The sequence below is a fragment of the Mesoplodon mirus genome (assembly GCF_964341445.2).
Source record: "Mesoplodon mirus genome assembly, chromosome: 16".
NCBI classification, from domain to species: domain Eukaryota; kingdom Metazoa; phylum Chordata; class Mammalia; order Artiodactyla; family Ziphiidae; genus Mesoplodon; species Mesoplodon mirus.
Window position 1 is genome coordinate 56,277,871 of NC_138992.1, and position 15,065 is coordinate 56,292,935.

At 37.3% G+C, this 15,065-nt stretch overlaps 1 protein-coding gene across 1 annotated transcript; it reads left to right on the forward strand.

Moving 5' to 3' along the window:
- Positions 1-3,196: 3,196 nt before the first annotated feature.
- On the forward strand, positions 3,197-3,556 carry LOC309792005 (large ribosomal subunit protein bL34m-like; the record flags this gene model as incomplete). Its single annotated transcript, XM_082601207.1, has 1 exon — positions 3,197-3,556. One exon carries the CDS (start codon positions 3,197-3,199, stop codon positions 3,554-3,556), a length of 360 nt encoding a protein of 119 aa, XP_082457333.1.
- Between the last annotated feature and the right edge of the window lie 11,509 nt (positions 3,557-15,065).

A 15,065-nucleotide genomic window follows, 5' to 3' on the forward strand; every position in this document is an offset into this window, starting at 1 on the left:
TAGATTTTTTTAAACCTAGAAATGTACCAAACTATTATAAGGCTAAGAATACAGGGATTTAAAAATAAAATATATGGTTGATGGTGACGTTAAACTTAACTAAATAATAAGGATGATTTATTAGAAGTTTAATTTATCTTTTTAAGGCCTAAAAGGGAATATTTTATATTTGTTAAGTAAAACTTTTCTCTAGATATGCCAAGTTCATGATACCTGCAGTTCTGGAAACACTGATATCACTGAAAATGGCATTTTATCAGAGTATCAGAAAATATAGAAATGAGTAATACAACATTACACCAAATTTTGTTGTTTATTTAACTGTCCACAGAAGGGTTCCTCATCACATACTACTGAAAGCATCATTAGTCAAAACTGTGATTATAAGTATTATTTATTGCTTTCCTAGGTTGAAATGCTAACACATCTATTCATTCATTCATTCATTCATGCAATGAGTAGAGTGCTTACCATATATCAGACCCATTTTAGGCATTGACCATTCAGAAGTGAACAAAACAGGAAGAAACAGCCCTACTGTGAATGAAACTATCAATTAAGTATAAAAATCATAAGTATAAAAATAGATGTGTCATACTGGCTGAAATTCATTTCTTCTAATAAACATTGGTTGCATTCAAGGCCAAAAGGTTTCAGGAAATGACATTTGCCCTAAGAAGAATAAAGTGTTAGGGTATTTTCACATGTGACATAGTTGACCTGCAATATTTTAGAGCTCTTACTTATTTGGGAAAATATATTCCTAAACTGAAAATCTGACTCATAATTTCTCACTTGTTTTATCATTTAAGTAAGAAAAAAAAAACCTATAAGTAGATGAACTGCTAGGTAAATAGACTGATAAACAGAAAAACAAACACAATGTTCTTTATCCATGTTCCTCCAATATTCTCCAGAAGCAGTTCAATTAGTTGATGGCTAGTAATTAGGATGGGTATTTAAGTCTGATGTGTGTCAAAACTAAAATCATTTTTGGCACAGTTGCTTTGGCAACCAGATAGATGAACTAAATAACTCTATCCAACAAGTGAAATCACTTAGTTATATGGGGGTTCACTTTGAAGCTAATTGATCCTGATGGGTTTCTAAGGATGCATCCAAATGTACATGTTATAGGAGCTGATTTAAAGTTATGCCATGATTCCAGTAGGTGTTTGATAAGTCTTGCCCTCAAAAGTTTCTGTTTCTTTAATTTATTGACATGAATATTTTGGAGTTTTTATCAAATAATTGTATGACCATTAGAGTAGATCCATTGCTACTTCTGAGCAAAGTCCTATCCTTGATTTCAAGTGTCCCTGTGGGCCACTCTTATGTTCTGAGATAATAATAGTTATAACAACAATGACTAATATTTGTTATTTTGTGATAACAATCATACTAATAATAGCAGTAATAGTTTCCATTTGTTGACTTACTCTATGCCAGCACTGCACTAAATGTTTTGTGTGCATTATCTCATTTAATCGACCAAGCAACTTAAGATTTTAATTTTATTTATTTATTTATTTTTTACTTAAACATGAACATTTTAAAAGCCATATGATATTCTTAAAACAAACTTTCAGACATAAGGTGATTTTAAACTTTATAAAAATATATATACAGCTGTCAAACTATACAGTTTATTCAATTTAACAGAATGCCCATTTTTTAATTTGACATACACAATTTCAAAGAAATTTTCAATTTTATCCCAATTTCTCATTTAAAGTCTCAGATTACATCCACCTATTATGTACAAACACATGAATAAATAATATGGCAGAAATGTCCTCAAAGTTCCCAGGGTTTGGGTTACAAAGAAAACTTAGAGAATTTCATCTTCTCTGTGTATAGGAATTAAGTCTCAGCCCATTTTATACCTGTCTTTTCTATTTTCTTGCCAAATATTGGCTCTTCTTAAATAGATGTACTGATTTTATTCATTGTTTTTCTCAGGAAGGATATGTGTGATCCAGTAATTAAAGAAAGCAACTGAAATGTAGGGAGAGAGTAAATTATAACTTATGCAGACAATAAGCCGGGGGATCTGGGATATGGCTCATATTTAACCAATTCCAAAGACTATATCTATAATCCCAGTTCAAGATAAAACCTCACTCTTTACCCACACTTGTGGAATCTAAGGTTATACCAATCTTTCTTTAACCACAACCTAGATTAATGTCCGATAGAGCAATTCTTTCCAGCAATCTTTATTTTGAAGAGTTTTCCCTAAATCTCTTATAAATCTCAGCTGGATCAGTGGACATTCATAAAGGATAACCCCAAAATTCTAATCATATAATTTTAGGATTATTCAAGCTTTATTTTAGTGTTAATATAGAAATATAAAAGCTACATGATTTCATTATTAAATTGACTTTATAAAACCAGAGATTCATCTTATTTCCTTTAACCACCAAGTTCCATAAAGTTTTTGAAGATTATAAAAATGCATACAATTAAAATACTGAGATAAATAAATGATGTAGGCAAGATGAAGGGGAAAAGATGAAGAAGACAGTTAGAAAGAGCTGCTGTGATGAAAGACTAAAATTGGGACACAGCCAAACATACCATATGATCCTGAAATACACCTGCAAATTTGATTTGAAAATTCCTTAAAGACCAAAGTGGAGTGGGAAATATAGTTGTTTACAAGATTTAGAGTCTCCAAAAATGAAACACTAAGTAATATTCAGAAGAAGCACAGCGTTTCCAGATTCTGAAATTTCTCTTCTGCCATCTAATAAAGAAGACTGTTCTTCTCAGCAATTGACACAAGGTTAAATATGAATTTCATGAAGCTGATTCTTCTAATGTCCTCTAATGTTGAGCTAAAACAATGATGCTTAAATTTGAGTTTCCCTGGTAGACAATGGACAGAGTTCTATAAAGATTATTCCACAAATAGCATTTCTACTGGCCTGGCATCTGATAAGGTTGAGATAGCAGGAGTTCAATGCTGTGGTCTCTGGCAAGGATTTTTAATGCTGGTGCTCTATGTCCTGATTAAGAGCAATTCCATTTGCTTTGATATAGGTTTAAGATTTATTATTTTAACGGAAGGGCCGTGATCCTAACCAAGATGCTTTTCTAAATAGTTGTCTATCCCACCTTTGGGTGGAACCAGGTCACGAGGAATGAAGCAGTAGAAAGGGTTATAGAAATGTATCATGAGGCCACCCGGATGGCGTGCCGGCGGCCGGACATGGCTTTCTCGACCAGATCGGTGGGTCGCCTGTTGTGCCCAGTCAGTAGGTCAGCGGCGCTGTTGGATGGCAGGTGGCTCCAGCCCCGCGCCTGGCTGGGTCTCCCCGACTCCTGGGGGACTCCCGGCGGTGCAGCAGACCCGGGGCAAGGCGCGCGGGAACGAGTATCAACGGGGCAACATCAAGCGCAAAAACAACCATGTAAGATCCTGCGCTTGAAAACGCCAAACGGCGTCCAGGTCATTCTTCGAAGAAAGCACAAGGGTCGAAAATCGCTGAGCCACTGCGGAGCGCGACGCTGCCGGCTGGACCCCCTATTAAAGCATTTTCCTCACTGACGACTGGCACTTGGACGGACATGAATCCTCAAATTTCGGGGTTGACCCAGGGGAAGATTGGACTGAAAGAGGGGGTTGGAGATCAGACCTTGCCAAGTTCCTTTTTACCCTTTTGAATTAGGAAGAATTTCAAACATATGCAGCAGTCCACAGAATGGTACAGTGAACGCCCTTGTAACCCAGTACACAACTCTACCCACAACCCATCTTGCCCTCTCCGGAGGTGCAAATCTTGGGCAACAGGTTATTTCTTCTGTAAATATTTCAGAACTCACCTCTCTAAGATAAGGACCCTTTAATACATAGTCACAAACTTTTCACAGCTAAAAAAAAAAAAAATGGTCAGCAATTCCTTCATGTCGTTAAAAGTCTAATAAATGTTCAGATTCTCACTTGTCTTATAAAATGTCAATTCTCACAATTCTAGGAAGGCTTATGGAGAGGTGGGAGGGCTTTGAATCCTCCACCTGCCCTTTGAGGATGGGCTGTGTGACCTTGAGCAAAATCTTAGCCCTCTGAGGTCCATTTGGTTCCTATAAAATGGGACTTCCCTGGCGGTCCAGTGGTTAAGACTCCAGGCTTCCACTGCGGGGGGCGCGGGTTCCATCCCCTGGGGAACTAGGGTCCTGCATGCTGTGCCGCCAAAAAAATAAATAAATAAATAGATAAAATAAAGTGGATCCATCCTTAAAAAAGAAATGTATTATGAGAACCGGGCTGAGAACCTGTCTCAACATCACTGGTATGAGACTTTCAGTGAGTTAATATACTTCTGTGGACATCGGTTTCCTTCCTAAAAATTGGAGCTAGTGGCAATTGCTTCTTTCACATGGTTGTCATGAAAAGTAAGGAGATATGGCAGAGATGGCAACATACTATTGCAGCATTCTTTTTCAGAAAAAAATTAAAAAATATTTATTGGAGTATAGTTGATTTACAATATTGTGTTAGTTTCACGTGTATAGCAAAATGATTCAGTTATACATGTACATATATTCATTCTTTTTTAGATTCTTTTCTCATATAGCTTATCATAGAATATTGAGTAGAGTTCCCTGTTCTATACTGTAGGTCCTTGTTGGTTATCTATCTTATATATAGTAGTATGTGTGTGTTCATCCCAGAAAATATTTTTTAAATTATAAGTTTTCTTCACCATTCATATTTTATCAGTTGGCCTATGGTGTTATTGCATATGTTATAGCAAATCAAAATTAGATGTATGTTTGGATGAGTAAGTAACCATTTATGTACACATTCATGTATGTCATGTACATAAGGCTATACAAAATGAAAAGCAGAGTAATTATCCAGTGGACTTGATCAGTGGAAGCAGATGTGCCAACTCTTCTGCATGTGTGTGTGTGTGTGTGTGTGTGTGTGTCAGAGAAAGTAGAGAGAGAAAGAGACAGAGAATAATGCAGATGCAAGTGTCTTAATACTCTTAGATTAAAAACCAGAGGTGGGAGAAATGTCCATACGTGTTTGGGTGACTGTGGTGCCTAGCTGCTGGTGAGTCACTCTCTGGGTGAAGCCTGGCCATACTGCTTGCTCTTGGAGAAATCCCATATAATTGTATGCCTGCACATTGAACATGACATTGAAACACTAGATTAGAAGTGACTGAGGCAGGTGCTTGGGCAGATGGTCCTAGTCTGGTTATGTATTGCTGTTTAATAAGCAGAGATAGTTAAGGGTTATGCCCAGAACTGGCACAGTATAACCCCCATAGTATTCTACTGGTAAAGGTGTCACCAGAAGGAATTCAGGAAGAGTAGCATAGACACTATGAAGAAGCTGAGCATAAGAGAATTTGACTTGAATATTGGTTTCAACATTAAAGGTGAAGGTTAAAAGGCAGTGTTGATTTTGAAATCAGAAATTTTGTACTTCCAACAGTCAGCCATCCCGTTGATGGGTTTGTACCACGGGGTGAGTGACTAGAAAGAGCTGTCACATGTTGGCCGATGGCCACCTCTGTCTGAGCCTATGTGATGGGAACAGTTGTCCTCCTCCCTCTGTGCTTAGTCTGACCTCTAACAAGTGAACCCTGTGTCAGCAGGAGGCAGTAAGTAGCCTGATTGGAGGCACTAGTCTGTGATAAGGACAGAAGGAAATAGTAAAATAGCTACACCAGGATAACCCTGTATTTGTTTTCCATTGCTGCCATAACAAATTATCATAAAGTTAGAGGCTTAGAACAGCACACATTTATTATCCTACAATTCTGTTGGTCAGAAATTAAACACAGGTCTCACTGAGTGAAAATCAAGGTGTTGGCACGGCTGTATTCCGTTCTGGAGAAGAAGCTGTTTCCTTGCCTTTTCCAGCCTCAGAAAATGCCTGTGCATTTTGGTTCATGGCCTTCTTCTTCTATCTTCAAAGCCAGAGACATTTTATCCCTTTGATCCTTCTTCCTTTGTTATATCTCCCTTTGACTCTGACCTTGGCTGAGAAAGGCTCTCTGCTTTAAAGAACTCATAGGATTAGGTTGGCTCCAGGATAATCTACCTGTCTCAAGGTCCTTAACCTTAATCACATTTGCTAAGCTCCTATTCCCTGTAAGGTAACTTACTTATGGATTCCAGGGATTAGTATTTATGCACCTTTGAAGACTATTTTGCTGACCGCAAACCATTACAGATGAGGAAACTTTACCATAGGCTCCTTCTGTTCCTCCATGTCATCCTCCATCCTTGCCTGTTTCATGGATTTCAGGGGTACTAGGTTCCTCATCAGTGACCACAGAAGTAACAAATTTCTTGTATGGCTACCATGGTGGCCAGTCATTGCCAACACTGGCTTCAAGGAAAGTGTGACAGATAATTCATAGAGTCCCTGGTAGGCTAAAAGGCTGATGAGAACTGATTCTCAGGCACTTGTTCCTAACTAGCACTCTAGCTAGTTGGGAACTATTTGAAGAAGAGAATCTGGGGAAAGACTGGACTTTCTTGCACGAGCATTTGGAGGGTCAGAAACAACAACATTTGGGAGATTAAATGTAAACTAATTTCTTCTCAAAAGTTGGTGAGGGCTGGGACATAACAGAGTTCAGTGAATAAATATATTCTTCACTGCCACTACTTTTATAAAATACTCAAAAGCCTGACTTAGTATTTACAAGAATAAGTACTGGAGTTACACAAATGCAGGCACACACACAGAGGGATAGAGAAAGCCATTTTAAAAATGAAGCTTCTATAGATATACAAGATTTAGCTTCTTTCTTCATTCCCCAGGCGGAAGCTGGCAAGAGTCTATTAATAGCCTCCCCTAGCATATAAAACTGCAGATGTTCCCTTACTGCTGAATTTTTTTCTACATCCAAACATATCAGTTATCTATGTTTTCATTTCGGGAGTCTAGATCCAGAAGGAGCATTAGCTATAGTGCAGTTATAGTGTTTCCTCTCAGTGTCAGCAAGGTTGTAGTAATTTTTGCATAAAATATCTGTTAAAATTCAATGAGCATTTTCCTTGTGGAGTTTACTAAAACTCAATATCTGTCTTGAACCAAGGAGGCCAGTATTGTACAGCCTTACATCTTCCACCTATGAAATCCTAAAATTAGGATAATGGAAATAGTAACAGCAGCCCTCATCAAAATGCAAGAAGGAGGAGGGTGAAGGGTAGAAATGAAAAGAGAATGATGTGCGTGTTTTTCACATTTAGGGAGAAAGCACTGATTAACAGCAGGTTCTCAGCTCTCTACGTGAGTTCATTTTCTAATGTTTCCGGGAGCCCTATTTTGAGCACCAAGTGAAATACAACAATCTGAAAAAAGACTTTCATTTCTTGATATGCAAGAAAAGCATCCTATAAGTATAGAATGATCTTTTCTTTTCTTTTTTTTTTTTTAATTCTGGCAGGATTGTTGCTCAATTGATATACTACTCTCCTTGGGTATAAACATATGTAAGAAAGAAAAGGAAGATACATAATTAAATACTTCACCTGTTCAATAAACCTTCCTTAAATACACCTTAGCTCAAATATTTTTTAAGAGAAATAATTCAATCTATGTTTTGGATTTCAAATGTTACGTTTGATTTAAACAAATAAAGAAAGCAGACTGTAGTCTCCTGACCTGCTGAGCTTGAGTGTGACTCATGACTGTCTCACTCTGTACCCGTTTGCATCCAAGAACTGGAATATTGGTCTTAGTCATCTTTTATGAGAGAATTCTTGGCAACAAGGGAGGATACTGAGTGATGATTGGTCACTAATGTATTTTGACAGGTGCTTCTTGACATAAAAATAAATAGGCAAAACTGAAAATGTTATGCTTATTTTATGGTGTGAAGGCATCCACATGCCAATAAACTTCATCCTTCCTTTTTTTTTTTTTTTTTCGGTACGCGGGCCTCTCACTGCTGTGGCCTCTCCCGTTGTGGAGCACAGGTTCTGGACGCCCAGGCTCAGCGACCATGGCTCAAGGGCCCAGCCGCTCCGCAGCATGTGGGATCTTCCTGGACCGGGGCACGAACCCGTGTCCCCTGCATAGGCAGGCGGACTCTCACCCACTGCGCCACCAGGGAAGCTCCATCCTTCCATTTTAGTAAGGCCTGGAACAAAAATTTTGGAGAAAGCTGGAGGCTCTGTGCTTTTGGCTGAGCTGTCTCTTCAAAGAAATGGGCCTCTGTGTATCCTCCAGACCCATTCATTACACTTTGTAAAACATGGGTGTTGGTCACTTGGTCCTGTCCAGATGCTGATATTCATTTCATTTTCCATGGGGTATTCCTCCCAGGCTGGAGCTCTCTGCTTCTAACAACAGAGAACTCACAATCCTCTGAAGTCCTCTCAGAAAGAAGGTGGAAAGTTTAAGTTCTCATCAATACAAATGGGGTTTTAACTTCTAAAGTTTGTTTATTTGATAAAGAACAGACAAGATATATTGGGAATAATTCTAAAAGGAACAATTCAGGCTTATACTCAATAGATCAGAGCTTTAGTTTTGACTCATCTGTTTATTAAAATGTGTGCCTTTGGGTAATAAAAGAAAATGTGGTCTAAACATAGGATGGAATATTGTTCAGCTTTAAAAATGAAGGAAATACTGCCATTTGCAACAACATGGATAGACCTGGAAGACATTATGCTAAGTGAAATAAATCAATCATAGAAGGACAAATAATGCATGATTCTACTTATATGAAGTCTCTAAAATAGTCAAACTCATAGAAGCAGGGAGTAGAATGGTGGTTGCTGGGGGCTGGGGGAGGATGGAATGGAAAGTTGTTATTCAATATATATAAAGTTTCCATTATGCAAGATGAAAGAGTTCTAGAGATCTGCTGTATGAAACTGTGCCTCTAAGTTAACAATACTGTATGGTACCCTGCAAATATTAAGAGGGCAGTGCTCATGTTACGAGCTCTTCTACAACAATAACAATAAAAGACAAAATTTTGTGTATTGTCTGCTCCATGTGGCTTCTCATATGGTATCTCATTTCATCCTCATGACTACCCTTTGAAGTATATGTTATGATCATCCCTGTTTTACAGATGAAGGAAATGAAGCTCACCCTGGTTAAACCAATTGCTTAGAGTCATGTCATGACTGAGTGCCAGGGACAGCTCTCAATCTGAGAGTGTTTTGACTCTAAAGTTTATGCTCATTTTGTCTCACACATCATTTTTCCTGAATCATAGTTTCTACAGTCATAAAAGTGAGGTTAACAGTACCTAACCTGCACAACTGCTGCAGGAGATAAAAATAATACGTATATGGTTGGTGGCATGTGGGTTGAATACATTTAATGAATCACTGAAAAAATAGTTATCCACTATCTGTTATGTATCTTGCATGGTTCTAGGTGCTGAGGGACACCATGGCAAACAATGATACCATGGCCTTTGATGTCATGGATCTTCCTGGTTTGTTATTTGCCTGTTTTATTACAAGTAATTTCAAAGTGGAGGTTGGGGGTGAGGTGGGGAGTGTATTAGTTTGCTAATGGCTGCCATAACAAAGAACCACAAATTGAATGGCTTAAATAACAGAAATTTATCATCTCTCAGTTCTGAAAACTAGAAATCCAAGATCAGTGTCAGAAAGGTTGGTTCCTTTTGAGGGCTGTGATGGAGAATCTGTTTCATGTCTCTTTGCTAACTTCTGATGGTTTTCTAGCAATCTTTTGTGTTCCTTGACATGTGAAAGCATCACTCAATCTCTGCCTTAATCTTCACATGATGTTCTCCTCCTGTGTGTGTGTGTCCAAATTTCTCCCTTTTAAAAGAGCATTAGTCACAGTGGATTGGGGGTCCCTTCTACTCTAGTCTCACCTCATCTTAACTAACTACATCGGAAACGATGTTATTTCCAAATACATTGGCATTCTAACATCATTGGGAGTTAATACCTCAACATATAAAATTGCCAGTGAACAATTCTACTGTTCCCCAGGTACATAAAATCCGTACAAGACTGAACTTAAACTCTTTCTTTCACACCTGTTCTTCCAGGTTTTTCTTTTCAGTTAGAGACACATGATCTATGCTGTCACTTAAGCTGAAAGCCAGAAATCATATCTGACCCTTCTTTCCCCATCACTTCTCTCAAATCCAAATGCTTTTAGCTTCTACACATCTCTCTGCTATGTCTTCACCTATCCATAACTATTGCCTCTGTCCCAGCTCTGACCTTCAGCATTTCTTGCCTGGGGAGGAAATAATAATTGATAACAAAGGCCAATGTAGCCCTCAGCATACAGCATTTGTTCCAATGATATCAAAATTTTAGGAGTCAAGATGCTGAGCAAAAACAAACTCTTAAAAATGGTGAAAATTATCAGACAGGTGAGTAAGGTGCTCTTGGGTAATAGGTAAAATCTGAGTTCTGTGATTCTGATTTTACTTCTTTTCCCTGTGTCCACTATCTCTAGGGCAAAGTTAACATTAGATAATATGAGATACAGAAACCTTCTTTTGCAGAGAAATTAAACTTCAGAAAATCAAAAGCATATTGACTCAGTGAGAGAATATGGGCACTGGTCATCTTATAATCCTTTTTATCAGAGTTGAAGCAGAAAACTCTCATGTATTCCTCAGGGCAGTGGTGTCTCTGCAGCTTCAAAGGATGACCTGTTGGGGAATGATGTGAGCAGGTTGTGTTTATAGCCTCAATTAAATCACATGAATCTTACAGCTAAGCACGTCCAATCAAAGAAGAAGGAAAACAAATGTCCTGAAAGGTCAGGCACAAGCATAAAATGAGCCTGACCCCAGGTCTCTCTGTCACCTCAGGCAATAAGGAATCCTGGCCAAGCAGAGCAGCTGTTCTTACAATATTCTCCCTGCTTAACCTCTTATCTATTTCTGATGTGAGATCTATAAACATAATAGTTCAGAGCAATGGAAAAAATTCTCTCTGCAATACTTTTAACTTTTGAATCAAAAACTAGTATGCTTGATTACCCTAGGCTTTCACTTTATTTGGAATTGTAGATAAATATTTTAATAAAGCAGGAAAAGATGATGATCCTGACATTTCTATTACTTCAGTTCATGGTAATAACAGTTAAAGATGAGGATCAGAAAATATGGCCCTGGCAAAACTATGAAGAGGAAGATGTTTCTTCTGGAGCCTTCAGCCATGTGATTCTGGACCCTTTCCACGTGTTAAGAGTGTTGCTTATTATTCATGTCAGGTATTCACATATGAGAGTGTTCTGGCCATGAAAATCTGTTTGATTGTCAGCTGGCCTGACTGTATGGTGAATGTACCATGGCTGGCACTGACATATTGATAGAGAGCTAACTTAAAAGGAGGCACAGGGACTTCCATTGTGGTCCAGTGGGTAAGTCTCTGTGCTCCCAATTCAGGGGGCCTGGGTTCGATCCTTCCTCGGGGAACTAGGTTCCACATGCATGCTGCCACTAAGAGTTCACATGATGCAACTAAAAGATCCCACATACCACAACTAAAGATTCTGCATGCAGTAACGATGATCCCGACTGCCGCAACTAAGATTCGGCACAGCCTAAATAAATAAATATTAAAAAAAAAAAAAGGAGGCACAGAGGAGCTCTCTGGCTTTGAGGGTACAAGGAAGAAAGTGTTAAAGGCCAGTGATTTCCAGTCTGACTGTGAATCAAACTACCTGAGAAAGTTTTGTTTCTTTGTTTTTGCTTTTATTTAATTAACTGTAGGTTTTCCTGCCCCTCCCAGAAAATAAATCATTTTGGGTAGATGAGGGGAGGGCTGCGACTCCATCATTCCATCAATATTCAAAGCCCAATTTGGGGACCAGTGGTGTGTATTGCTCTAGTGTTTTTGGTGTATAATCTGGTACACCAAAAAGACAAGGTTTAAAGGACAATATCAACCACACTGAATACAGAAAAAAGTTAAAGAGATTAAATGAGCTATTGGATATAATACACAATATTCCAGCAATGGAGAAAAGGACAATCCAGCACAGAAATACAAGTCTTTGAAGTAGAGAATTCAACAACTGAAATAGGAAAAATGGTTTTCAAAGACACAGTTGATTGAAATTTGTCTAAAATGAAAAGACTAGATTGATCAATTTAAAGGACTGTTGGCATACAAAGACAAATTGATTCAGAATTATAGGAACTGAGACCCATCCCAGGTAAGTCATTGAACTCAAAAAATAAAAAAATGAATTATTTGGTTCATCTGGTCAAAAAATAAATATCACCCATGAGGGGAGAATATTCAGTTGACTTCATTTCTTTCCCACAGCAATATCAATGGAGGAATGTCTATATATTACTGAAGGAGTAAGAGTGTGACACAAGTTTACTGTATTCATCCAAGTCATATTTCAAGAATAAATACCACAGAGAGGTTTTCTCAAAGAGGAAAGGCCACATGCTACCCGTAAGTCCCTCTGGAGAAAAGGAAAAAAGAAAATCAAATAAACCCGAATCCAGCCAAATATAAACTATATTAAAAGACAAAATTTAACAATGGAACAATTGTGGTAAATGGCTTTAAGATTTAAATTCTTTTAATAAATATTTAACCCACTAATATGTGGAAACTAAATAATGAAAGACTAAATAATAAAATAAATTTTAATAGATCAGAATGTGAATGTCGTTCATTCATCCAGACAAAGTAAAGATAATTACAAGTATCAAAGATTGAAAAATGATGGAGAGGTGAGATGGGCAGAAATATAAGAATGCTAATCAGTTCCTCTTTCACCAGAGAAAGACAATCAAAGATGTGTGAACTGGAGAAGTATTTTGTAAATGCCATAATAAAGGGATATTGTAAAATCACATATATTTTTAATAAAATATATTAATCTGCAGAGACTAGTAATTTCCTCAGTTTTTTTGTTAAATTCAAATAAAATTTAATTTTTTAATGTTTATATTAGATGATCTCATTGTTTTAGAGTTATTTCTATATTTTTATATATTTATATATGTTATTCCATGTTTACATCTATGTGTGTAAACATATATTTATGTATATATACATGCATATGTGTGTGTGTATATATATATGCATATACTATAGGAGAGCAAAGTTTGTCACCCCAAAGTGTGTCTCTTTGTCATGCAAATTATTTTGAGCTGAAAGCAATCAAGGCCCAAAAGACTCAGGGAGAACCTTTGACCTTTCCCCTAATTGCCTAAAGAATGTAGATAGGTAACCTCTTCCAGGTAGGGAGCTATCCATAGATAATTATAGCATGAACTAAGTGTGTAATTATAGTATGGCAAAGTCTGTTAAAATTCTTCTTTGTGTCTTATGGTCCCTGAATGGCCCAGGAAACATTTGTTATCAAACAATGGCTTTTCCGTCTTCATGTCAATTGCCTTCCTCTCTTTTGAAGTCCCAAATCACTATCCTCAATATCCTCTTTTGTCTTTAGCTGAAATGGTATTTAAGGTGAGTGTTTCAGTCAGTTTGGCAAGTAACTCAGTTTGCCTGGGTCTGTCCCATGTATACATGTTATTAAACTTTAGTTTGATATTCTCCTGTTAATCTGTCTCATGCCAATTTAATTCTTAGAGCAGCCAGAAGAACCTAGAAAAGCAGAGAAAAATTTCTTCTTCCCCGAAATTCTTAAGAATTTGATTCACATATTAATTTGAATTATTGGGGCAGAAGGAAACTTCTTCCTCCCTGAATACACACACTTCCATACACAGACACACACACACACACCCCAAATATTAATACTGAGAAATGCCCTTGGCAGTAGCCCAATCATCTGCCTTCCACAAGAAATGTGTGCACCAAGGTCTTGTCAACATATATAGTTCCCAATGCATGGGGCAGACTTACCAGAAACTTCACTGTCTGGTCCTTTATTTCTTTATTAGAAAACTTTTGACCCTGTATCTGGAAGGTCTTTTAGATTCATTTGTCTTTACCAAAACCCTTTAACTTTCCCCAGGAGTTCTTTGTGACTAAGATGTCTGACCAAACCCAGTGAACTCTAATAAAATCTCATGGTCCTGGTCTCTCTGGCCACAGTTGATTGGTTTAAGGGGGGAACATCTACTCAAGCTTGAACAATGCACCTGTCTACAGGAACCTGGATATTTTATTGTGCTCTTCCAGTTTTAGTGGCTGGAAACTTGAATGTAATAAAACAATTGTGAAGTCTTATTTTCCACCATGGTGTATGGAGAGTTGAGAAAACTAGAGGGCCAGCAAGGGGAAAGAATGAAGCAAATGCTGTGGAGGAACAGACACAGAGGTGCCTGATACTGTCTCAGTGTGCTCTTGTGTCTCAGTCTCTGGATTTTATGTGTACCTCTGTTCTCTTAGAATAAACCCCTCTTTCTATTTGAGTTCACTTGAGACAGTTTCTTCTGCCCAAATAATCCAAATTTGTATGTGCATTAAATTCTTAAGAAAGAGAAACATAAAAGAAACTTTTATAGCATTTAAAATAAAGTAGTGGGATTTATGATAAAAAACATCAGCAATTTCAATTCTTGCTATATTCTAAAACCAAGTTATTATTTGAGAACCATTTAATTTTTCAATAAATATTTATTGAGTTTAGGTACTTGAACAAAATATACAAAATCCTTGCACTCAAGGAACTCCTCCATTTTGGTGGAGGCATATAGTCTTCTAGTCTCTGGATAAAATTGAAACATATAATAATTTGGGAAATAAATGGGTTCACTTAGGAGTAATCAATTCAATCTTTTCTAAAATACAGAGAATTTTACATCAAGACATTAAAATAACTCTCAATACAGTAAGAGAAATTCTGCATATTTTGGAGTTGTAAGATAGACGATATAACAAAACAGTAAAAAATATTTCCGACACCTATATTTTAATGAGGTTACTTAATGAAGGAAATTCTGCTTTTAGCTTTCAGCTTTTGATAACACGTAGGTAAAGAGAAGCTGCTTGAAAAACTTCATTTTGAGGTAGCTAAGCAAAAAATGTGTTAAATAAATATTTGTTGTATGAATGAATAAAAGTTTCTGGTCTTAAGGAGCTAACACCAAACTTAGGGGAGACATCTCCTTATTTTCAACCTTTCAAACTCT